The 18,603-nt window shown below is 41.9% G+C and overlaps 1 protein-coding gene across 4 annotated transcripts in view; it reads right to left on the minus strand.

Annotated features, from left to right (window-relative positions):
* The window catches only part of FAM193A (family with sequence similarity 193 member A), an 85,451-nt gene extending 67,731 nt beyond the window's left edge, over positions 1-17,720 (minus strand). For all 4 annotated transcript variants that reach the window (XM_082314923.1, XM_082314922.1, XM_082314921.1 and 1 more), the window contains exon 1: positions 17,183-17,720. In XM_082314923.1, coding sequence (XP_082171049.1) covers positions 17,183-17,458 — 276 coding nt within the window. In that variant the 5' untranslated portion in view covers positions 17,459-17,720. The remainder of the gene's footprint in view (positions 1-17,182) is intronic.
* Between the last annotated feature and the right edge of the window lie 883 nt (positions 17,721-18,603).

Consider the following 18,603-nt stretch of genomic DNA (forward strand, 5'->3'; position numbering starts at 1 on the left):
GAAAGCGGCATCTCCAAAACTCTCATCTCAAATGTTCCCTGACCCAAAGATGCAAGGGTTATAGCCAGATAGTGAGCAAACCCAAGCCCTGGACTGGATTTGCAGGAACAGTTGCTTGTATTTCCTATACTGAGGAAGATCACAAGGAAAACATCCAGTCCAGTAAACTCCTCATTACAGATTGTCTTAGAAAGTGGTTTTGGGGGTTTGGGTGTGGGTTTTGGTTTTAGGGGGCGAGGCATTAAGGAGTAGCAGGAGGCAGCTGAGCTGAGACATCTCTGATGGTGATATCTTTAAGGTGACCTATGAAGACACTGCCAAAGGCAGCTAAATAGCTGTATCAGAGAAAGAGCCAGAGAGAACAAGCTGTCTGCTGGCCCCACCTAGGGCTGCATACTGCTCCAGTTGTTCTCTGCCTCCTTCAGACCCAAGAAAACAAAAGTGGTTGTCTGGAGAAACTCCTAAGAGGAGCAGAAATCACATATATCAGGTCTAACCAACAGGCAGATGTACACCACCTTGAAGGTGTCGCAGTAAGCCCTTCAATGTTCATTCATCACACCAACTCCTGGTTATGGCTGCATATCCACATGGGTACTAGCTATGCTGCTAACAATGACCAAGATTGAATAAGAAGCTCCCAATCAGCCCTCCATATCCTAACGCTGTCAGGAACAAACTCATCCTGCAGACAACCCCACGTGTTTGAAAATGCTATCACAGCACAGCTTTGGCTTCTCTGATCGTGCGACGAGGTTCCATGTGCTGGTAGGTGAGAATGTAGAAGATTTCAAGGAATTAACACACAAAAGCAGCTCTTCCTGCTTTAACTTGAGTGAAGAATATTTTACACTAGGATCACGAGGAAAACATCAGAAGTCCAAAGATGATACACCAGGGCAACCTGAACAAGAGCCTAAAAGTAAGAACAAGTAATTACTGACACAAAGTTCGTAAGAAACAAGCAACCAATCCGTCAGTCTTAGAGGTACGCATACTAATGTATGAAGAATAAGAAGAGGAGCTAGAATTCTGGGAATGTGATCAAGACTATGATCTACTCCCTAAGAGTCCATTCCCAGCTGGAATACTAACAGAAAGAAGATACAGTCAGTTCATAGAAAAAACAAAACAACCAAAACAAACAAATCTAAGTGCTCAGGAGTGTTACGCTCTATATCTAAAGGATGTAAGCATCACAGAGAGAGGTATCTTGGAAGTCTACAAATAATAAAAGGAGGAAAGCACATGAGTGCTATCAAGGTGCAAGCTTACTACAGACCACCAAAAATGGTGGACAGCCAAATGATACCTTTTCTGAGCAGGTACAAGAGTGAAGAAGAGCATAGGGCTTCTTGTTACAAGGAGAGATTAAGAACCTAGGCACCTACTGGGACGGAACATAGCAGTACTCCAGCAAGAGTTCAAGGAACTTACTTACTTTTTTAAAACATAGAAAGCAACTAGACTCTTTCTTTAGCTGTAGCCAGCAAGAAAGAAGCGGTTGACAGTAGACAATGAGAGACAGTTTCGTTGGAAGTGAACCGTCAAGTCAATGGTTACTGAAGAGGGAAAGGAAGAACCGCAAGAGACAGATTTAACACCACTAAATAAGAGCGCTCAGAAGGCAAGTCTAAGGGAGGGAAGAGCTAATTCTCAAATGACACAATAGATACAAACAAATTCAAGAAAACCAAGCACAGCAAGAGAATAGAAAACATAGCAAGAGAATAATGACTCAAAAAAAGCACACAGAAAGGGAATAACAAGCATAACAATGGCAACAGAATACAGGGGACAAATCGAAAAGGCTAAAGGCACAAAATGAAATAATTCTCACAAAACAGCTTGAGGCTACTAAGAAATTCTATCAGTACACTACCACTAATAAGAGAATTTGTCCATTACTGAATGAAGAGGGAAAACAGATTAGTGAAGAACAAGTCCTCACTAAAGACATCAACTACAAGCAGGTGACTAGCACAATTAGCACAAATAAACGGGTAAAAATACCTATGCAGAGTCGGTCTATTATCGGAAATAGCCATACTTGCATTTTTTTCCAAGTTGGCTACATCTGATAACATTCAACCAAGTTTCTCAGGAAATCCTCCGAGCCATCTCAAAATCAATAATCCTACCTTTGAAAACTCATGGAGGATGCCTGAGATATCAGAAGCTTAAAAAAACGTGAACTACATAAATCCTTTCTTTAAAGCAAATAAACAACCTCACTCCCTCCCTCTCCCCCCCAAAAAACCAACAAAACCAAACCCAAAAACGAAAAACAGAGGGAGAGAAAAGGGATGGTGAAGGGCAGAAACACCTGAGGAATTATATTGGCTTGTCTTCAGTTCCCAGAGAAGTTAGTTAAATATATTCAAACAAGTCTTTTTAAGCACTTAGATGATATAGAGAGGAGGAACAGCCACCTTGGTTTTGTCGAAAACGAGCCCTATCAAACCAGTACAACTTTCTTCCATGACAGAGTTACACAGGGGAGAAACAATAAAAGCCATGACTTACTTGATTAATGTTTGTGACAGTCTTAATTACTGAGACTTTCTCATAGCCAAACTAAAAAGCAAGATCTTGATAGAATTACCATGCATTTCCAAATAGGCATAGGTGAGTACATGCAAAAGAGGAGTCAACAAGGTCAGACTGTTGGAAAAAAGCTAATGCTACCTTGGGATGTATAGCTTATGTGACACATGACATAATCCTTCCACCTAATACTGCTCCAGTAAGTCTCAGAGGGACAACTGCAGCTCATTCTGAACACAGGTCTTCAAGCCAGACAGGAACAGCTGTAGAAAACCCACAAGAGAACAACTACCAGACATAGACAATATTACCTGCCAGGAAAGGCTGAAAGAACTGGGGACACCAAGCTTACTGATCAGAATACTGAGGGGAAGAAGCATCAGTTCTCTGTATCCACAGCAAACAGATCAAGCAATAAAATGTTTGAATTGCAGCAAGGGAGATTTCTATGCAATAGAAAATTCACAGCGAAGTATTTAAGGACAAAGATAGGCTGCTTGGTGAGGTTGTGCAGTCTCCCTCAACAAGGTCACTTTAAGAGCAGGTTAGACAAAGAAGTGATGGAAGTATAATCAGTGCTGTCTCCACTGGCCAGAAGATGGATAAATGAATGAGATAAAAACAAGGCTGGAATGAAACTTTAAGTCAAGATTTTATAGCACTGATAAGAGATTCTGGAATATTACATTCAGCTCTGGTATCAAACTTAAGGAGATAGTTGAAAAGTATAGAAAGAACCAAAGAATTACCTGAGAGCCAGTGCACATGCTTAGAATAATTGAGAGTCCAACGAGTTTTAATTACGAAAAAGGAAGTTGAGGGGTAATTCTGTCACAGTAAACAAGTACCTTCACAAGAATAAAACATCAGGTTCTAATGGGCTCTTTAAAAGGAAAAATCCCCAAACCCACACCCAGGAACCATGGCCTATTCAGCAAGGATACCTTTGTAACAGAATGAAATTACAGATAGGTGTTTCAGTAAGATTGTAGCAAAGTATTTTTGCACACAGTAATCAGCTATTTCAGATGAGCAGCAAGCCTGGCTACTTGGCTAGCATGAGATTTAAAACGTAAAGTAAACATAGTTAAATTAGCATGGTTATGAGCAGTACTCTAAAAGATGGCTGCTTGGATTTATGTCTGCTTCCTAGAGTGCAATTACAAAAAAAAAAGAAAAAAAAAAAAGAAGAAAAAAAGAACCCCCCCCCCAAAAAAACAAGAAAAAGTTCAAAACAAAAAAAACAATGTTAAAGAAAATGAATTGTATTTTTCAGACAAATCACCCACCTTTTAATATGTATCAAGGTAGATAATTACCAATACTGTAGTCCATTAATATTTTAAAAGAAGATAAAAAGCTCTGTGATCAGCAGAGTCTACCCAAGACAATTCACAAAGGGAAAAACCAGGGGGGCCCCCAAGCCCGCCTTCCCTGGTAGCCGCCCAGCTCCCGAGACTCCGCAGCGCTTGGCCTGCCTGCCCGCTCGGTGCCTGCTCGACAGTTTCCCAAACGCACGCTCTCCGTCATGAATTTACAACCAGTAAAAGTGTGATTAGGAAGATGGAAAAAAAGACAGCCTAATTAGAAGGATAAATCCACACGCTAGCAGTGGGACACATACCCATCCTTTTTGCCTTCCCCACCCCTATTTTCTGGCGTTACAGTGGAGTTGTAAGCCTATCCAATCTAATTTCCTTTCAAGAAGGCCAACTAGATCAGGACGCCTGACCACAAAGAGGGCTGGCCCTCCAGAAAGAGGAGCTACAGTCATCCTCCCTGTTCACTCGTGTCAATGAAATTTTGCTTAAGAGGAACTGTAGAATCACAACAACATATTGGAGGGGCAGATGCAACAGGTACCAGAAAGACATCTTCTTTCAGTGATCCTCTCATGGTTTAACAAAAGGGATTCGTGCTCCACTAAACCCCAGTAAACCCCGCTAAGCAGAGACACCTACAAAAGAAATAACCATCAGATGTAACACCTCCCTGACCACGTACTAACACTTATTAATAGATTATTCCTATACTTATCCAAACTCTCTCATGTCATAGACAGCCCCCCTACAAAATACCTGTTTTGGTGAAAAAGATTAAGACAAGGACACTAAAAATTTAGTAGTCATAAATACAAAGCCTTAAAAGCATCAATAAAGGGAGACTCTATTGCATCCACTTTTTTTTGCTGGTCATGAGTTAATACAAACACTAAAAAAACCCCTTTGCATGTAACTTCGAAAAGTTAAATTACTCAAGTAAACTATACAAAAGAATATATTTGTGGCAGAAGTGTCAGAGATAGGACAATACAAGCAAAATAAAACAGTGAAGACTAACTTCCTGCTATTAAAAAAAAAGGAAATACATGAGTCACAAAGCAACCATAGAAAATTCTTTTCTCATCAGAAGAATTCATCCCTAAGTTGGGAAAACAATTAAAATGTAAATATACATTTGGGAAAGATTTTTTAGTATTAGGGCAATACCTCATTGAGCAAGTATCTTCATATTGTAACATTGCACGCTATGTACCAGCCATTTTGCCAAGCCAAGACTTCATGGAAAAAGCTAATGATAGGGATGTCGACTTTCTCAGGATTATTGTAATTATTAACAGGTTTGGGAGTAACTTTCTTTAACAGGTGTTTTTTTTGTTTTTTGTTTTTGGTTTTGGTTTGTGTGTTTTTTGTGTGTGTGTGTGTTTTGTTTTTTTTTTGTTTGTTTGTTTTGTTTTTTTTTTTTTTTAGTGTCTTCAGTATAAGGGAGGTCTAACGCTGGTTAGGATCCTCTAGGCTTTAACAGAAAATAGACAAGGACTACCACAGACTTCGGCAGCTTAGCTGTCAAATCGTCAGAAATACCTTATTGACTGAGAGGACGAGCCAATCTCAGCAACAGGTAACATCATTAGCTGCAACCTGCTGACTTCAGTTTGTTTCAGAACTGGCTTCACATTTAGACAAATACTCATTTCTATGTCCCTAGTCAAAGCCACAAAGGCAAGCACACATTCAGACTTCTATTTGAAAGCTCTACTTGTACTTAAGGAATAAATTCCCACAGGCCATTACTAGTAATGTTTTAACAAATTCCTGGGGACCAGAACAATCCCCTAAACCTTACACAACCACTAGATTTTTCACCTGATTAAAAATGAAAACATAGGCTCAGAATGACTTAAAAAATTGACAAAATAAGATTCCTCTTCTTTCTTACTCTGAAGACGTAAGATACAGCCATCAAATTTTAAAAAAAATGCAAGAAGCAGTCTAAATAATATTCAAAGTATGCATGATTAAGTGTCATGATTTCCCCATAATTCTGAAAGCAGTAAGCTAGGTCACCAATGACAGCACTTCCGAAAACATTAAATAATAATTAATATTTAACTTAGTTACTATGCAATGTTCCTCAGTACAAAGTTCCTCCTCCTCCTCCTCCTACATAAGGTTTCAAATTTATAGCTAGTGGAGAATACTGTACAAGTATGGTAGCCTGTTTTCAGGACAGAAAAAAATCATTGTAATTTTTTTTCCATTGAAAGCGTAAGAATCTTTTTTTAAAGCAATGTATATCTGAAAATTATGGAAGTTTAATTTTGTCCACTTTCATTCCTGTGGTTCAGACTCTTAGCCAGCTATGACACTAAAAGAAAAATCCAGTCAGCTTCAGGCTGCTGCTGCAAGCTGTCTCAAATCACAGCAGACACCAGTACAATTCCCTGCAGACTCCCTGAAAAGAAGCGGAGAATGACAGTATAGTGGAGATGAATCTTGGGAGTAGCCAGGAAAAAGAAGTAAAGATAAAATAAAGATGATCACACAGATAAAACTGCAAAGTTTCTTCTGACAGTAAAGGAGTGTTCTATCTCTTGCTGAGTGACAAAATAAAACCTTAATTTATCTGAAGCCTATTCCAGTGAAGATCTGGATTTCAACTACACGTTCTCTACTGCCGCATAGGTAAGTTATGGCCATTAAAATAAAGTGGTGAAAAACTTCTAGTGAACCTCAGCTAAACCACTAACTTACCATCTGTTGTGGCAGCAGCTTATTGAAGATAAGCAGCCTGGAAGCATTATGGCAATTAAGAAATCTTTTGGTCATTAACTCCACACCAATTAAACACTAAAGGCTGGCGAAACTGTACTGTGGCTCAGAACTGGTTTTTAAGGCAAACTCTTCTGTTCCCAAAGACTGGTTTCTCTATGAGACCCACTGTGGTGAAGAACCTTTGAACATCTACTCAGGCACTTCTTTGCCCATCAGCAGCCCTAACACATATGTACGTGTTCTCCTAATCCAAAAAAACCATACATGCACACATACGAAGTATTTACTTCATGCCTACACTTACATAGCAACATTATTAATCCACATTCAAAAATGCCATGTTTTAAAAAGCTTGGATACATGCACACACATGTATGAGCATGCACACACACATTCTCACTCACGCATCTGTCCATGAAAGTGTCTCTGGGCTTGCGTCAACATTAGTGTTATCCAAATTCAGAGCCTCACATCCATCTTTGTGAAATACTCCCTACAACAAGTTCGAAATAGTCAACCATTGGGTTTAACATGGTTATAGAATTTGAAAGAGGTTCCGTAACTTCTTGTAATATTCACAAACTAACCAAAGTCTGCCTATGAAAGCATGTTAACTCAAGGTATTCTGAAATCCCACTGTTAGTTTGTTGCACCTAGATCAATGGAAAAAAAAACACTTAATATTTGAAAACAGCTGAACTACCCTTGTGTACAATTCCATGGTAGCACCACCTTCCTAGCTTTGGAAGAGTTCTGCTCTGAGAGCTACAGCTACTATTTCTGCACATGGGGGGGGGGAAGAAAAAAACAAAAAACCAAACCAAACCAAAACAAAAACCCACCAGAAAATAAGCTTTGGCTCTCAAAAAAAAAATCACCTTAGTTTAAAAGCAAAATTACTTTAGTCCCAAAATACAGAAGAAATTTAAAAGTTCGCAGTGCCCATAGTTAGTGCACTGACTCCAACCACATCAGCATACAGCTGTTTGCACTAGTTCTCCCTCTTTGAAAAAAGCCTCAAAGAGAAGAAGCGGTGGCAGAGCGCATTCAAGTCCAGCACCCCTGCCTAAAGCCACTTCTTTTGTCTGTAAGGAGCTGTCATTGATGCAGTCTGACAGCACAAAGCTTAAAGCAGAACAGGAGTCGAGGTAGAGCCTTATAGCACTTTGCAGAACATTACGTGTACATTACATTTAATACAGTTTCCAACAAATTTCAGCACTACACACAATGAGATATGGCCTAATAAAGAAATAAATAGATTTTAAAGAGTCATGGCTTGCATTAATAGACTTCTTCCAGAAGCAGGATTCAATTGACAGCCTTCTTTTCTTTCCCTCACCTTACAATGCTGAGATAATTAAGTTTATTTTAGATGTCACTAAAAGCCTATGAAGGACATGACCAAAACTTATTAGTCAAGTTTAAAAAAAAAAAATTGGTTACATAATGTCATGCGCAGTTAATACGTTCAAGAGTCTTTCTTTCATGAACTCACTTCCCATTTCAAAAGGCTAAGCATATTTCATGTAACATCAATAATGTTTGCTCTTTTACAGCTCTTTCTCTCCTTATCCACATTAACTCTTCTCCTACATCATCCAAGGGGAAAGATAAAGACATTTTAGTCTTATTCTATCCTTCCAACGACCCCATCCTCATTCACTAACCACAGACTTCTCTTAACTTACCAGATCTGTAACAGCCACCTGTTTCTTCTGACAGATGGGGAGAGCAAAAGTAGACCAAAAAAGACCAGTCCCTGAGAAAGCAATATTTTGCTACATACAAAGTATATCGAGATGCTGTTTCCGGGTCTTGTTCAGACTTCAGTCTAGTTGGTCAATATCCAGGTTTACAGCTCCTAAATAGCTGGTGGCGGCACAAAAGAACGTTTGATGGACATGGCTGAGCACTAACTCTGAGTTACTATGCACCAGCTCTGGCAGAAGCTAGACAGCCATGCTAGCACACAGCTGTGCCAAGTCCACCTGAGAGGCAGATGACTACCACGAATCCAGATCATATACTATCTTAGATGACCAATTTTAGATGAAAGCTGGCTCAGGAGATGGATGGTCCTAACACATAGGCCATATGTATTATGCCATATGCATTTCCCCCCCTTCCCAATAACTTTGAGTGTTATAACTAAATGAGATTCCCATTACTGTAAACCTCCTTCAGCTTCTGGTGCTGTAGAGGAACATGCCTACTACTCTACCGTTCACTCTCCAATACCCTCTTTGGAGAATAATCTCAGCGGTTACTTCTGCGATGCTTGCAGATTTCCTAAAATAGGTGAGTGAGACCTTAAGGGGGAGGGAAAAAGGAAGCTACACTAAAACACCTCTCACAATTATTTCTCTGTTGTCCACAGCAGTCTAAGTACTAAAAGCCTTAGCATAGACTTAAGTTGCCAGTGTTTACATTCTTAATTCAGAAAACTACAGATAGTTATGGGCCCATGGAGCCCTTTACATTTTCATAGGACAACTACTGGATTTAATTACTATCACTAACATATCAATCACATAATATTTAATAAACAGATATCAATCACTAGAGTTTTATATGCTGGTGACGCATGTATTTATAGACAATCTTTAGAAAGCTTACCTCTTCAGCATATTCACAAATTTGGGACATAAACCAACCACTGCCCAATTATCTACACTGCTTGGTTTTGCTTTAATTTTTAAGCAGAGAAGCCATTATTTCCAAAAAGAGCAACAATTGACTTATGGATCAAAGTGAGCAAAGCTGACATTGCAACACAAGCCATGACTCAACTAACACTTTTGATAGTGTAGGCATAATTAATATCTAGAAGAATAAAGATAGGCATCTGAAAATTTAGATCTAGAACAGTGAAGTCCCCCAGGCTGCCAGCCGGACACTTCTATCCAGCCTACTACCTTTCCCTGGAAAAGACAAGGAACAGCTATTTAGAGCAGCAAACACTGCCCCGACAGCTGATCACATCCTCCATCTGTTCGCAACTCAACACAGACCACTGAACTGCTGCCAAAACAGTGAAAAAAAAAAAAAATCCAGCAGCTTTTTCTAAGAGCAACTGCCATCCATGTACACTCCCAGAAATTAGTCCTTGCTGCTTATTGTGGCACAGGGCTCCTGGCTCCTCCTGCACCACCAGCAATTCACCTCCCACAGCCACGTTCTAAGATGAGTAAAGATGAGAACATAAGAGAAGCCCTAAAGGCCAGATGCCATGGCTGACAAGTCTGCTCTAGATCAAGGCAGTCCAAAGCTCCAGACTTCAAAATAATGACTTTTGTAACCCTGTAAAAACTTAGCTATTTAGCTGGATGGTGATGGTGTCATGTTTTTGAAGTTCCTTCAGAAGCAAACACTTGAGAAAGTTACTACAAATCAGTTCAACAGATCAATGCGTTAAAGGAGGACTATTGTAAAGATCTACTGTGCATGAGGACTTAACTTTGTGACATTCCGCCATAAGTAACACTACGGAGGCATATGCAACCTATTCTGTTTTATTTCTCTAGGCTTGAGAAGAGACTATGCATAGCAATATGTCACAGAAGTACACAGAGCTTTTCTTCGGAGAAATGTACAGCAGAGTCAAGCTTTTGTTTCCTCCCTGTAAATGAGCAAACCTCCCCTTTCAGGTTTAGGAAATGACCTAGGGGGTCAGTCCTCTCAACCCTTTTTGAGCTCCAGCTTTGTTTGGGGTTTTTTTTGTTTGTTTGTTTGTTTTTTCTTTTTTTTTTTTTTTTAAAGGAAGAAGCCATAACTGAATAAGCAAGTAGAGGCTAAGCACGGCTTCCTACAGAGATTTTCCATACTATCCAAATTTGGGCACTCAGTTTGTACCAAAGTCCCTCAAGGATTCCTTTAACAAAGAGTGGAGAGAGATGGCCACTCTACAGAGTGATGCAGAAGAGGAGTGCCTCCCTCTCAGATGCCTGAGCATGTTCTGTCATTACTAGGAATTTTGAGATGGAGAGAACTACATTTGTGGCTTGTGCAACAGAAGGTAAGTCGATTATTTAAGAACATGGTTAAAGTTCACACTCCAAGAAAGGTTTTCTCCAGCACTATCACTGGTCCAACATGAACAACTTCAGTTCAACAGCCTCAAACAGGCTCTTGGGCAACCCCATTAATTTTTCCCCTAAAATCCACTGCGTAAAATAGTGCTCAGACTAACTTCTGCACCACTAAAGCAGTTGTACATTCTAAATAAAAAAAAAGAAACTATATAGAAAAGATATAAAAAAAGAAAATATATACTTCAGGAAAATTACTATGTTGCTCGGACCTATCTTTAATACTATTTCTGGTGTGTTTCCTCACACAGCTAGGAGGTGAAGGTCAATAATGTCATAGGCTGCCTTGAATTTTTACAATATAAAATTAAGTAATTCTCATGTCAAAAAAATAATGGCATATTTATTTTATTGCATTCTCAGACAGGCCTCAATTTGGGCAGTTCCCATAATAATATTAAGAGCCGCATCATAACTGTCATTTCCCAGTTGAACTCTCTTCATTTGCAGCACAAGAAATTTGGAACAAGTAGATTAAGATATTAGCAGAGAGAGAACTGAACTACAGCATTCTTCTATTCATTTAACTCAAATTTTTCCTTTCATTTTAATTATCCTAGGAAAATTTCACATATGGAAATCTATTTCTCAAAACAGAGCAGTCCAAAGCTACCTCGGTCGCTATGAAACTAAAAAAGTTACCACAAGAAAGGAAAACGTAGGAACTGTTTTCATTACCTTAATAAAAGAGGATATATGACCTCCTTTCCCACCAGCAAAGGAGACCCAAAAAATATTAAATCTTCTTTGATTACCCAGATCCATATAAACCTGGAACATTGCCTAGCAAATCCATGAAGCCCAGTACATCCTAAGCAAAGCAAGTTTATTTCCCAGTTATTTCTCCTAATAACTTCTCCACAACATATCTTCAGCAGACCTGTATTTGTTAAGGACCACCCTCACCACACATACGTCAGGGACTAAACATTATTCTCGTACTCACCAAACACCACCAAATTGAATTTCCACATCCACTTGGCTCTCCTTACCAGGCAAGGAAAAGAGAGTAAGCCTGGATCCCTTCCTTACACAGACTGTAAAGGAGAAAGCACCTGAGGGCTCCCCTCAAAATGCGATACCACCACAAAAGGTTAAATGCCATAACCAAGAAAAGAATGTGATATTAAATACCTAAATGAAGCTTGTTTGGGATCAAAAAAAAAAAAATTGCAGGACAAGAATTCTCAATATTCTCATCAATATGCACCTATTTCAGAACTAACTTTTCATATTAAACTAGTTCCAAATTAAATCAACAAGGTTTCATTTCCCAGTCAGGAAAACAAAAGTTTGGAGGGGAAGGGAGTCACTATGGTTTTTAGAGTAAAAGGTTTCTCTCTCTCAATCTCTCTCAACCATTGTGCAACCAATACAGCAAGAAAAAAAAAAAAATCCTTTGCCTTCACACCCAGAATCAAGTGTCTCCTAACAAAGCCATAGGAGGATACTTAACTAGTACAGATTAGACACTGCTGAACCAGATGCCATTTTTTTGGACACACTTTCCACATGTTTCATTTAACAATTCACAACCAATTATTCTCATTATCAATTGACCATGATACAGCAGGTGCAGGAGGTGGGGGAGAAATGGAGCGCTCAGGGATTGGATATACGTCAAGGTCATGAGTACACACAGGCACACACTTCCCAGGAGCAGTATTCCAAGATCTGAATGAACCACTAACACATGTGCCTGTGGTCTCAGATCTATTAGCTGAAAAATGCCGTAACTGATCATGGGAAGAAGCTAAAAAAGAGCTATTAATGTGAATGTTAGGCAACCATTAAGCTTGTTTTAAAGTTTGAAGTGTTCTAGTTAGATTCATTTAAGTCACAATAGATTCTCTTTCTATATCAGCAAGTTAACTCAGCCATACCACCTAAACCCAATTCTAATAGTTTCATCTCATTCTGTTACATCTCCTTTTATTAAAAAAAACAACAAAAAAACCACAAACAAACAACAACAAAAAAAAACAAACAAAACAAGCAGAGCATAAGCTCTTCAGTGCAGGGACTGAATGCCTATTTAAAAAAAAAAAAAAAAAAAATTGAACTGCATTTAGTCAGAGGAACAACTGTGCTACCAGACTGTCAAAAAGACTTATTTTTCATCAAGTAAGTGTTATGAGTGTTTAGAACTACCTGCTTCCTCAGCCTGAAGAGTAAGAGTTACAATACTATTCTGTTTATTGGAATTTATCTAGTTTACCTGAGCCTTGACAAAAATGGGCCAAAATAAGTTTGCTTTTGGAGGGGAGGAGCCTTACATAAAAGTACAAAAGCTAGCTGTTTGCTGAACTTCTGAGTTTCTGACAAAGCTCCTCTTTTGTATACTATTTCTTTTGAATGTCTGAATCATGAAGGGGAAAGAGAGAAAAGGGAAAGTCTCAAACAACAAATCAAGCACAGATATCAGTAAAATGCAAGGAACGACAAAACTGCTGGAAAAATTCGTCTAAAAGGTGACAATGTATGGTCTGCTATGTAGAGAATACCTGTTTAAAAAGCAGTATCTCATAATAAAGGAACAGTCCAGTGAAATATTTTATGAAAATTCTAAAACAGCTCTCAAATGTAAGAAGTTTTAATACATTACCACACTTGACAGATAAACAATATTTTGAAAAATGCAAGTGAGAGAATTGTAAAATGGCTACTAAATTATTCCCCTTAATAATACAAGATCAGTCAGGCCTGTAACAAACTACTGCTGTAGCTGATCAACCACTGACATACAACTCTTCACTCCAAAGTACCCGAACATATTAAGGAACAGACAATTTTACTAAACTCTATCTATGAGTTATGCAGAGGTTGACAAAGATAATCAAATGCATCTCACAGCATCAATAATCCAACAGTCAGTCAAAAATTTATAGGATCAAATTATGCTGGCCTGATGCAATGCATTACTGAATTTAAAAAAAAAAAAAAAACAAAAACAAACACACACACAGGAAGCAAGATCTATTTCTTTAAATATATACATTAAACTTCAAAATATTTTATTTTCTAGTTACAAATTACTGTTATTTATCAGATACTTGACTCTTCGCTCCATAACATTGGTGTAAACAGCTCGGTAAGGAAAAAACACGTAACTGCTAGGGAAGTCCTGCAGCAGCACCACACAACTAAATGACTTTGTTTCCAATTCCAGTTAAAGTCGACACAGTTACAAGTTTCCAAACCTGAGATACTCCCTTGCACTGAAACACTGCCAAAGCATCCTTAATTTCACTATCATTCTAAAACATCTGACAGCACTAGAGAGGATGAATTCGGATGCTATCAAGCATGTGCATGGGGCAATGTCGCTTCCAGGAAGATTCCATTAGGAATGCCCACTTGCATCCCAGAACAAGACTTAGCATGTACTCTGATGCAGAATTTAGCCTACAGTGTTAAAAAAAAAAACCTCCAGATAAGATGTATAAAAACCTCAATTAAAATATATTTGTTAGCTCTAACAGGCTTAGCTAGAATTTCAATACTGGCACATGTGCTTTTAGTTTCAACCATAAATATAGACGTTGTAAAACTCTGTTCAACCTGTTTTATAAAGCATGTTGAAAGTATACCTCATTCTGAACAATTACTGACACACAAGAACACGAAGCACACATAGGGTGATTCCTTAAACATCTTGTTTCACCCTATATTTTAGACAAGTTTTGGAAGAAGCATCTAATAGAACATTAGCAGAAGGATGTGCCCACCACATCCAGAATGGATGCCCTAAAACCAGGGAAGTGACGAAAGCTGGAAACAGAAAGCATGCTAACAAGCAGAAAACATGCTGTGCAGCAAATATGAAATGCTGGGGGGGGTGGGGGGTTATATTTTATATATTTTCAGAGATTAAACATTCAAGTTTGTCCAGCAGAGAACTGGCTGATGATTTCTCTTACCCACTAATGGGAACTTTACAATAGTCTGTGTAAGATGAAAGTAAAGCAACTCGGGGTTACTACTTTACAGCTATCAGTGCATTGCTTACTGTCTAGCCCGCCAAAACAAATATTGCACCTCATTTAGAAGTGATCAGTCATGTAAAATACACAGTTTTCTTTCTCAACTTCATCCAGAAATAACATATGCTAGTCTTTCACTCAAAGAACGAAGTCTTGTTTTGACCATGTACCCTTAACTAGCAAATTATTAACCATTAAGGAGATTGCATTTTCATGTAAGTAATAGTCGTGTAATGATGCTTTACGATTTCATCTTTGCTTTCATCTTTGAATCAAGATTATCAGTTAACTTTTAATTACTGGCAATTTTCATATGTTGCCACCATTGGAAAGGTATTACAAATGTCAAGAAAAAGGTCACTGAAGCCAGTATGGAGGAAGTAACACCAACTTTAAAGGAGTATTATAGAGTATAAGCATTTACCTTTCAGAAACTGAGCACAGGGATTTATCTATCCTCAAAACCTAATTCTAATATGCTTACTGTTTGAGTAAATAAGGTCTATGTTGCTGGTTTATTCTAGCTTAACTAACTGATCTATTTAACCAACCTAATTCCCCGTTTGTCCATCAGTCTTCAGAATCACTTGTACCACACTGTTAAGTGAAATGGAAATATTTAACAAATTGCATACATATCTAAGAGTACAAGCAAAAAAGATCGACTAAGGCAAAGTTACAAATATATTCAAAATAACATGTTGTGCATAGTTATAAGAGCATGAATAATACATCACTACAAGTAACATACAGAAGTATATTCCCAGAAATTTAGTGCTGAAATACCGTATTTAATTTTGAAGATAAGACTTATGCTTTCCAAGTGAAGACTCCTGAAGACTGAGAAATTTTATTAGGAACTACCTAGTCTGAAAGAAAGAAGAAACATGAAGTAGGAAGACTAGCAGTAATATTCCCCTTTTAAGATGAATTTCAGAAAAAGATCTGATACAGTGCGATTAGATTGGACCCAAAGTCCTAGACTACACATAATCACAAGATACAAACATATCAAAATATCAGGGATAGTGGAGCCTTCGCTATTTGAATCACATCCACGTCCCATTCTGCATATCACTCCACTGCCTGTTTTATTTCCCTTGGCATTATCATGTTTATTCCAACAATACCTAGGAACCTGTGCCTGGAACAGCTTGCAATCTAAGATGTAAAACAAAACAAGATGCATCTCCCTGCTAGAGGTTTAACTAGAACAGAGTTTAGTGATGACTTGCAAAGTTACAAATAAAAACTTGCACACCTCTTCGCCATCATGCACATCATTCTTCTGGCTATCTAAATCATGTAAGGGCTACTGTCCCAAAAGGAAATTATGCCTGAAATAAGTCTCAGATTACAACAGATGTACAGAAATCGTTAATCTAAAGCACTGTGGATTTTGGGTCACCAAGTATGAGTGCAAAAAGACAAGTTTTAAGGGGGGGGGAAGTAGTTAATCTACAATCATCATATTGCTTGTTAACCTAGCAAAATAGATGGGCACAAAATTACACGGAGAACAAAAAACCCCATTTGTTACACCATGGTATTTTGGACACCCTACATCACAAAAGCCATTTCTTCTATTTCCCCCTCACGTGCACAACAAGTTTATGAGAGTGAGAGAGGAAACGCAGCAGGCTGCACGACATACACATGGAAGTCTGAAGATGCTGTCAGCAGGAAATGCTGATACCTAAATAATATGATACCTAAACGCAAGCTTTGTGTAGATAACAAAAAATTTGAGGTAACCTTTATGAGAGAAAGGGCAGTAAACTTATTTACTCTTTTGTCACTTGAGCCAGTAGGATACCTTTCTAAAGGCCTAATCCTTGAGCAATTTTTCTGGAAAAAAAAAAAAGACCAATTAAGCCACATAATCTGTTCCCAATAAATTTCACCATATTATGAAATAATGCAACAGATCTAAATTATTCTGAGGCACCAGAGTGCAAACCACAGCCCAAGCTACAATGAACCTCCTATGCTTAACGAAGTTGTCTGCTGCAAAAAGGGCAAAAATATTAATGGAAAAAAATACACACAAAGGTCCATTTTTGCTTTTTCAAGGCCTGCCCGCCTATTTCTTACAGCTCCTCCGTTAAGGTGGGGCCCGAGTGCGAAGACCCCCGAGGATGGGGGCCCCGGAGCTGCCTTCTGCCGGGATTTCAGGAGAAACCCCGGGACGCCGCGGCCCCGAGCAGCCTGCGCTGCCCTTCCCCCACAAAGGGTGGGGAGCCGGGGACACTGCCCAGCCCCACCGCCCCGCCACGCAGGGCAGCGCCGCGGCCCCCCGCCGCTGCCAGGGGCCCGGCGCTCCCTTCCCCCGCCCCGCCGAGGCCCCGGGGCCCGCACCCGCCGAAAAGGGCAGGAGGAGAGGGCGGATGGCGCGGCGGCAGCTCCCCCCCCCCGCCCCGGCTGCCAGCGCCGCCCGCCCGGGTGGGTGTGTGCCGGGCCCGCCGCAGCGGGATGTCACCGCCGCCCGCCCTGGCCCCCCCCTCACCTCGCCGTGTCCCGCCGCGGCCCCGCTGCCGCCGCCCAGGGCTCCGTTGCCGGCGGCCGTCGCCGGCGCTGTCAGCAGGCCGCCCACCGCGCTCGGCGAGGCGGCGGCCGCCTGGGTCGCAGCCCGCAGAGGGGCCGCTCCCGCCGCCGCCCCGGCCTTGCCCAGGCCTCCGGCGCCGCCGCCGCCGCTGGGTCCCGGCCCGCCGGTGCTGCTGAGGCCTCCGCCCCGCTTGTTCTTCCGCCGCTTGGCTCCGCGCTTGGCGTCGGCCGGACTCATCGTGCCTGACACCCGGGCAAGGGAGGAGGGAGCGGGGGGGAGGAGGAGGAGGAGGAGGAGAAGGAGGAGGAGGGGAAGGGGCGCAGGGCCGCCGGGAGCGCCCGGGAGCGGAGGGGACGGGCAGGGCCGGGGCACGGGCCACCCCGGGCGCCGAGGAGCGGAGCGCACCGACTGTCACGGCAACGGGGACTCCCTCGGCCCCAGCGCCGCTGACCAGAGTTACCGTCCAATATGGCGGACACAAGGGGAAAGTGATCCCCCTTTACGTCGGGGGGCTCCCCCTTGCGCTGACGGGAACCCGCCCCGCGGGGCACGCTGGGATGCGTAGTTCCCGCGCGGCTCCGCAACGCGTCGTTGAGGGGAACGGCGGACTACAACTCCCGGCGTGCACTGCGAGGCCCGCCTGGGCGCGGCCGGCGAGCTCCTCCGTCCCCGCGGTGGCCGCTGGGAGTTGTAGTCCTCCCCGCCGCCGTTCGCCCCGCCGGCCGACGTTGCCACCCCGGTCAAGGGACTACACCGCCCCCCAGCAGCCGGCGAGCACCACGTGATGCGCGCCCCCGCGTCTTAAAGGGGCCGCAGGCTCCCGGTCGCTTCGGGAGGGGGGGTGAGGCGACAGGGGCCGCGGTCCCTCAGAGAGGCGGGTGGGCTGCGGCCCCTTCCGCGGGGCGAGCCCCGCGGAAGGGGCCGCAGCCCACCCGCCTCTCTGAGAGAACATAGCCCCTTGACAGCCGACTGCTTCGACGTCGTGTGTTGCTCGCTGCCACCGGCTTTGTGGGGCCTTCGTCCCCCATAAACGCCGCCGTCCCCAAATCCCGCGAAGGGCAGGCTGAAAATGGCGGTCACACCCCTCAGGCCGGTGGCTGAGGGCTCCGCGCTCCCCTTGAAGAGCCCCGAGGGCCTTTGCTCGTGAGGCAAGTAGGCCTTGGCCGTGGGGCTCCTCACTCCTGAGGTGCCGGCCGCTGGGTGAGGCCGAAGGAGGCTCTCCTGCAGCCGAACTCCATCAACGGCGGCAGCCGGGCCGTTCCTCCTACCACCATCGCCTGCCCGCGGATTATAAACCGCTGCCGCAATCGCCAGCGTTTCCCCAGGCTGTTCTCCGCAACGCATGGGCCCGGGGAAGATGAAATGCTGTAGCGCTGGGTTTT

The sequence above is a fragment of the Platalea leucorodia genome (genome assembly GCF_965183815.1).
Source record: "Platalea leucorodia genome assembly, chromosome: 6".
Taxonomy (NCBI): domain Eukaryota; kingdom Metazoa; phylum Chordata; class Aves; order Pelecaniformes; family Threskiornithidae; genus Platalea; species Platalea leucorodia.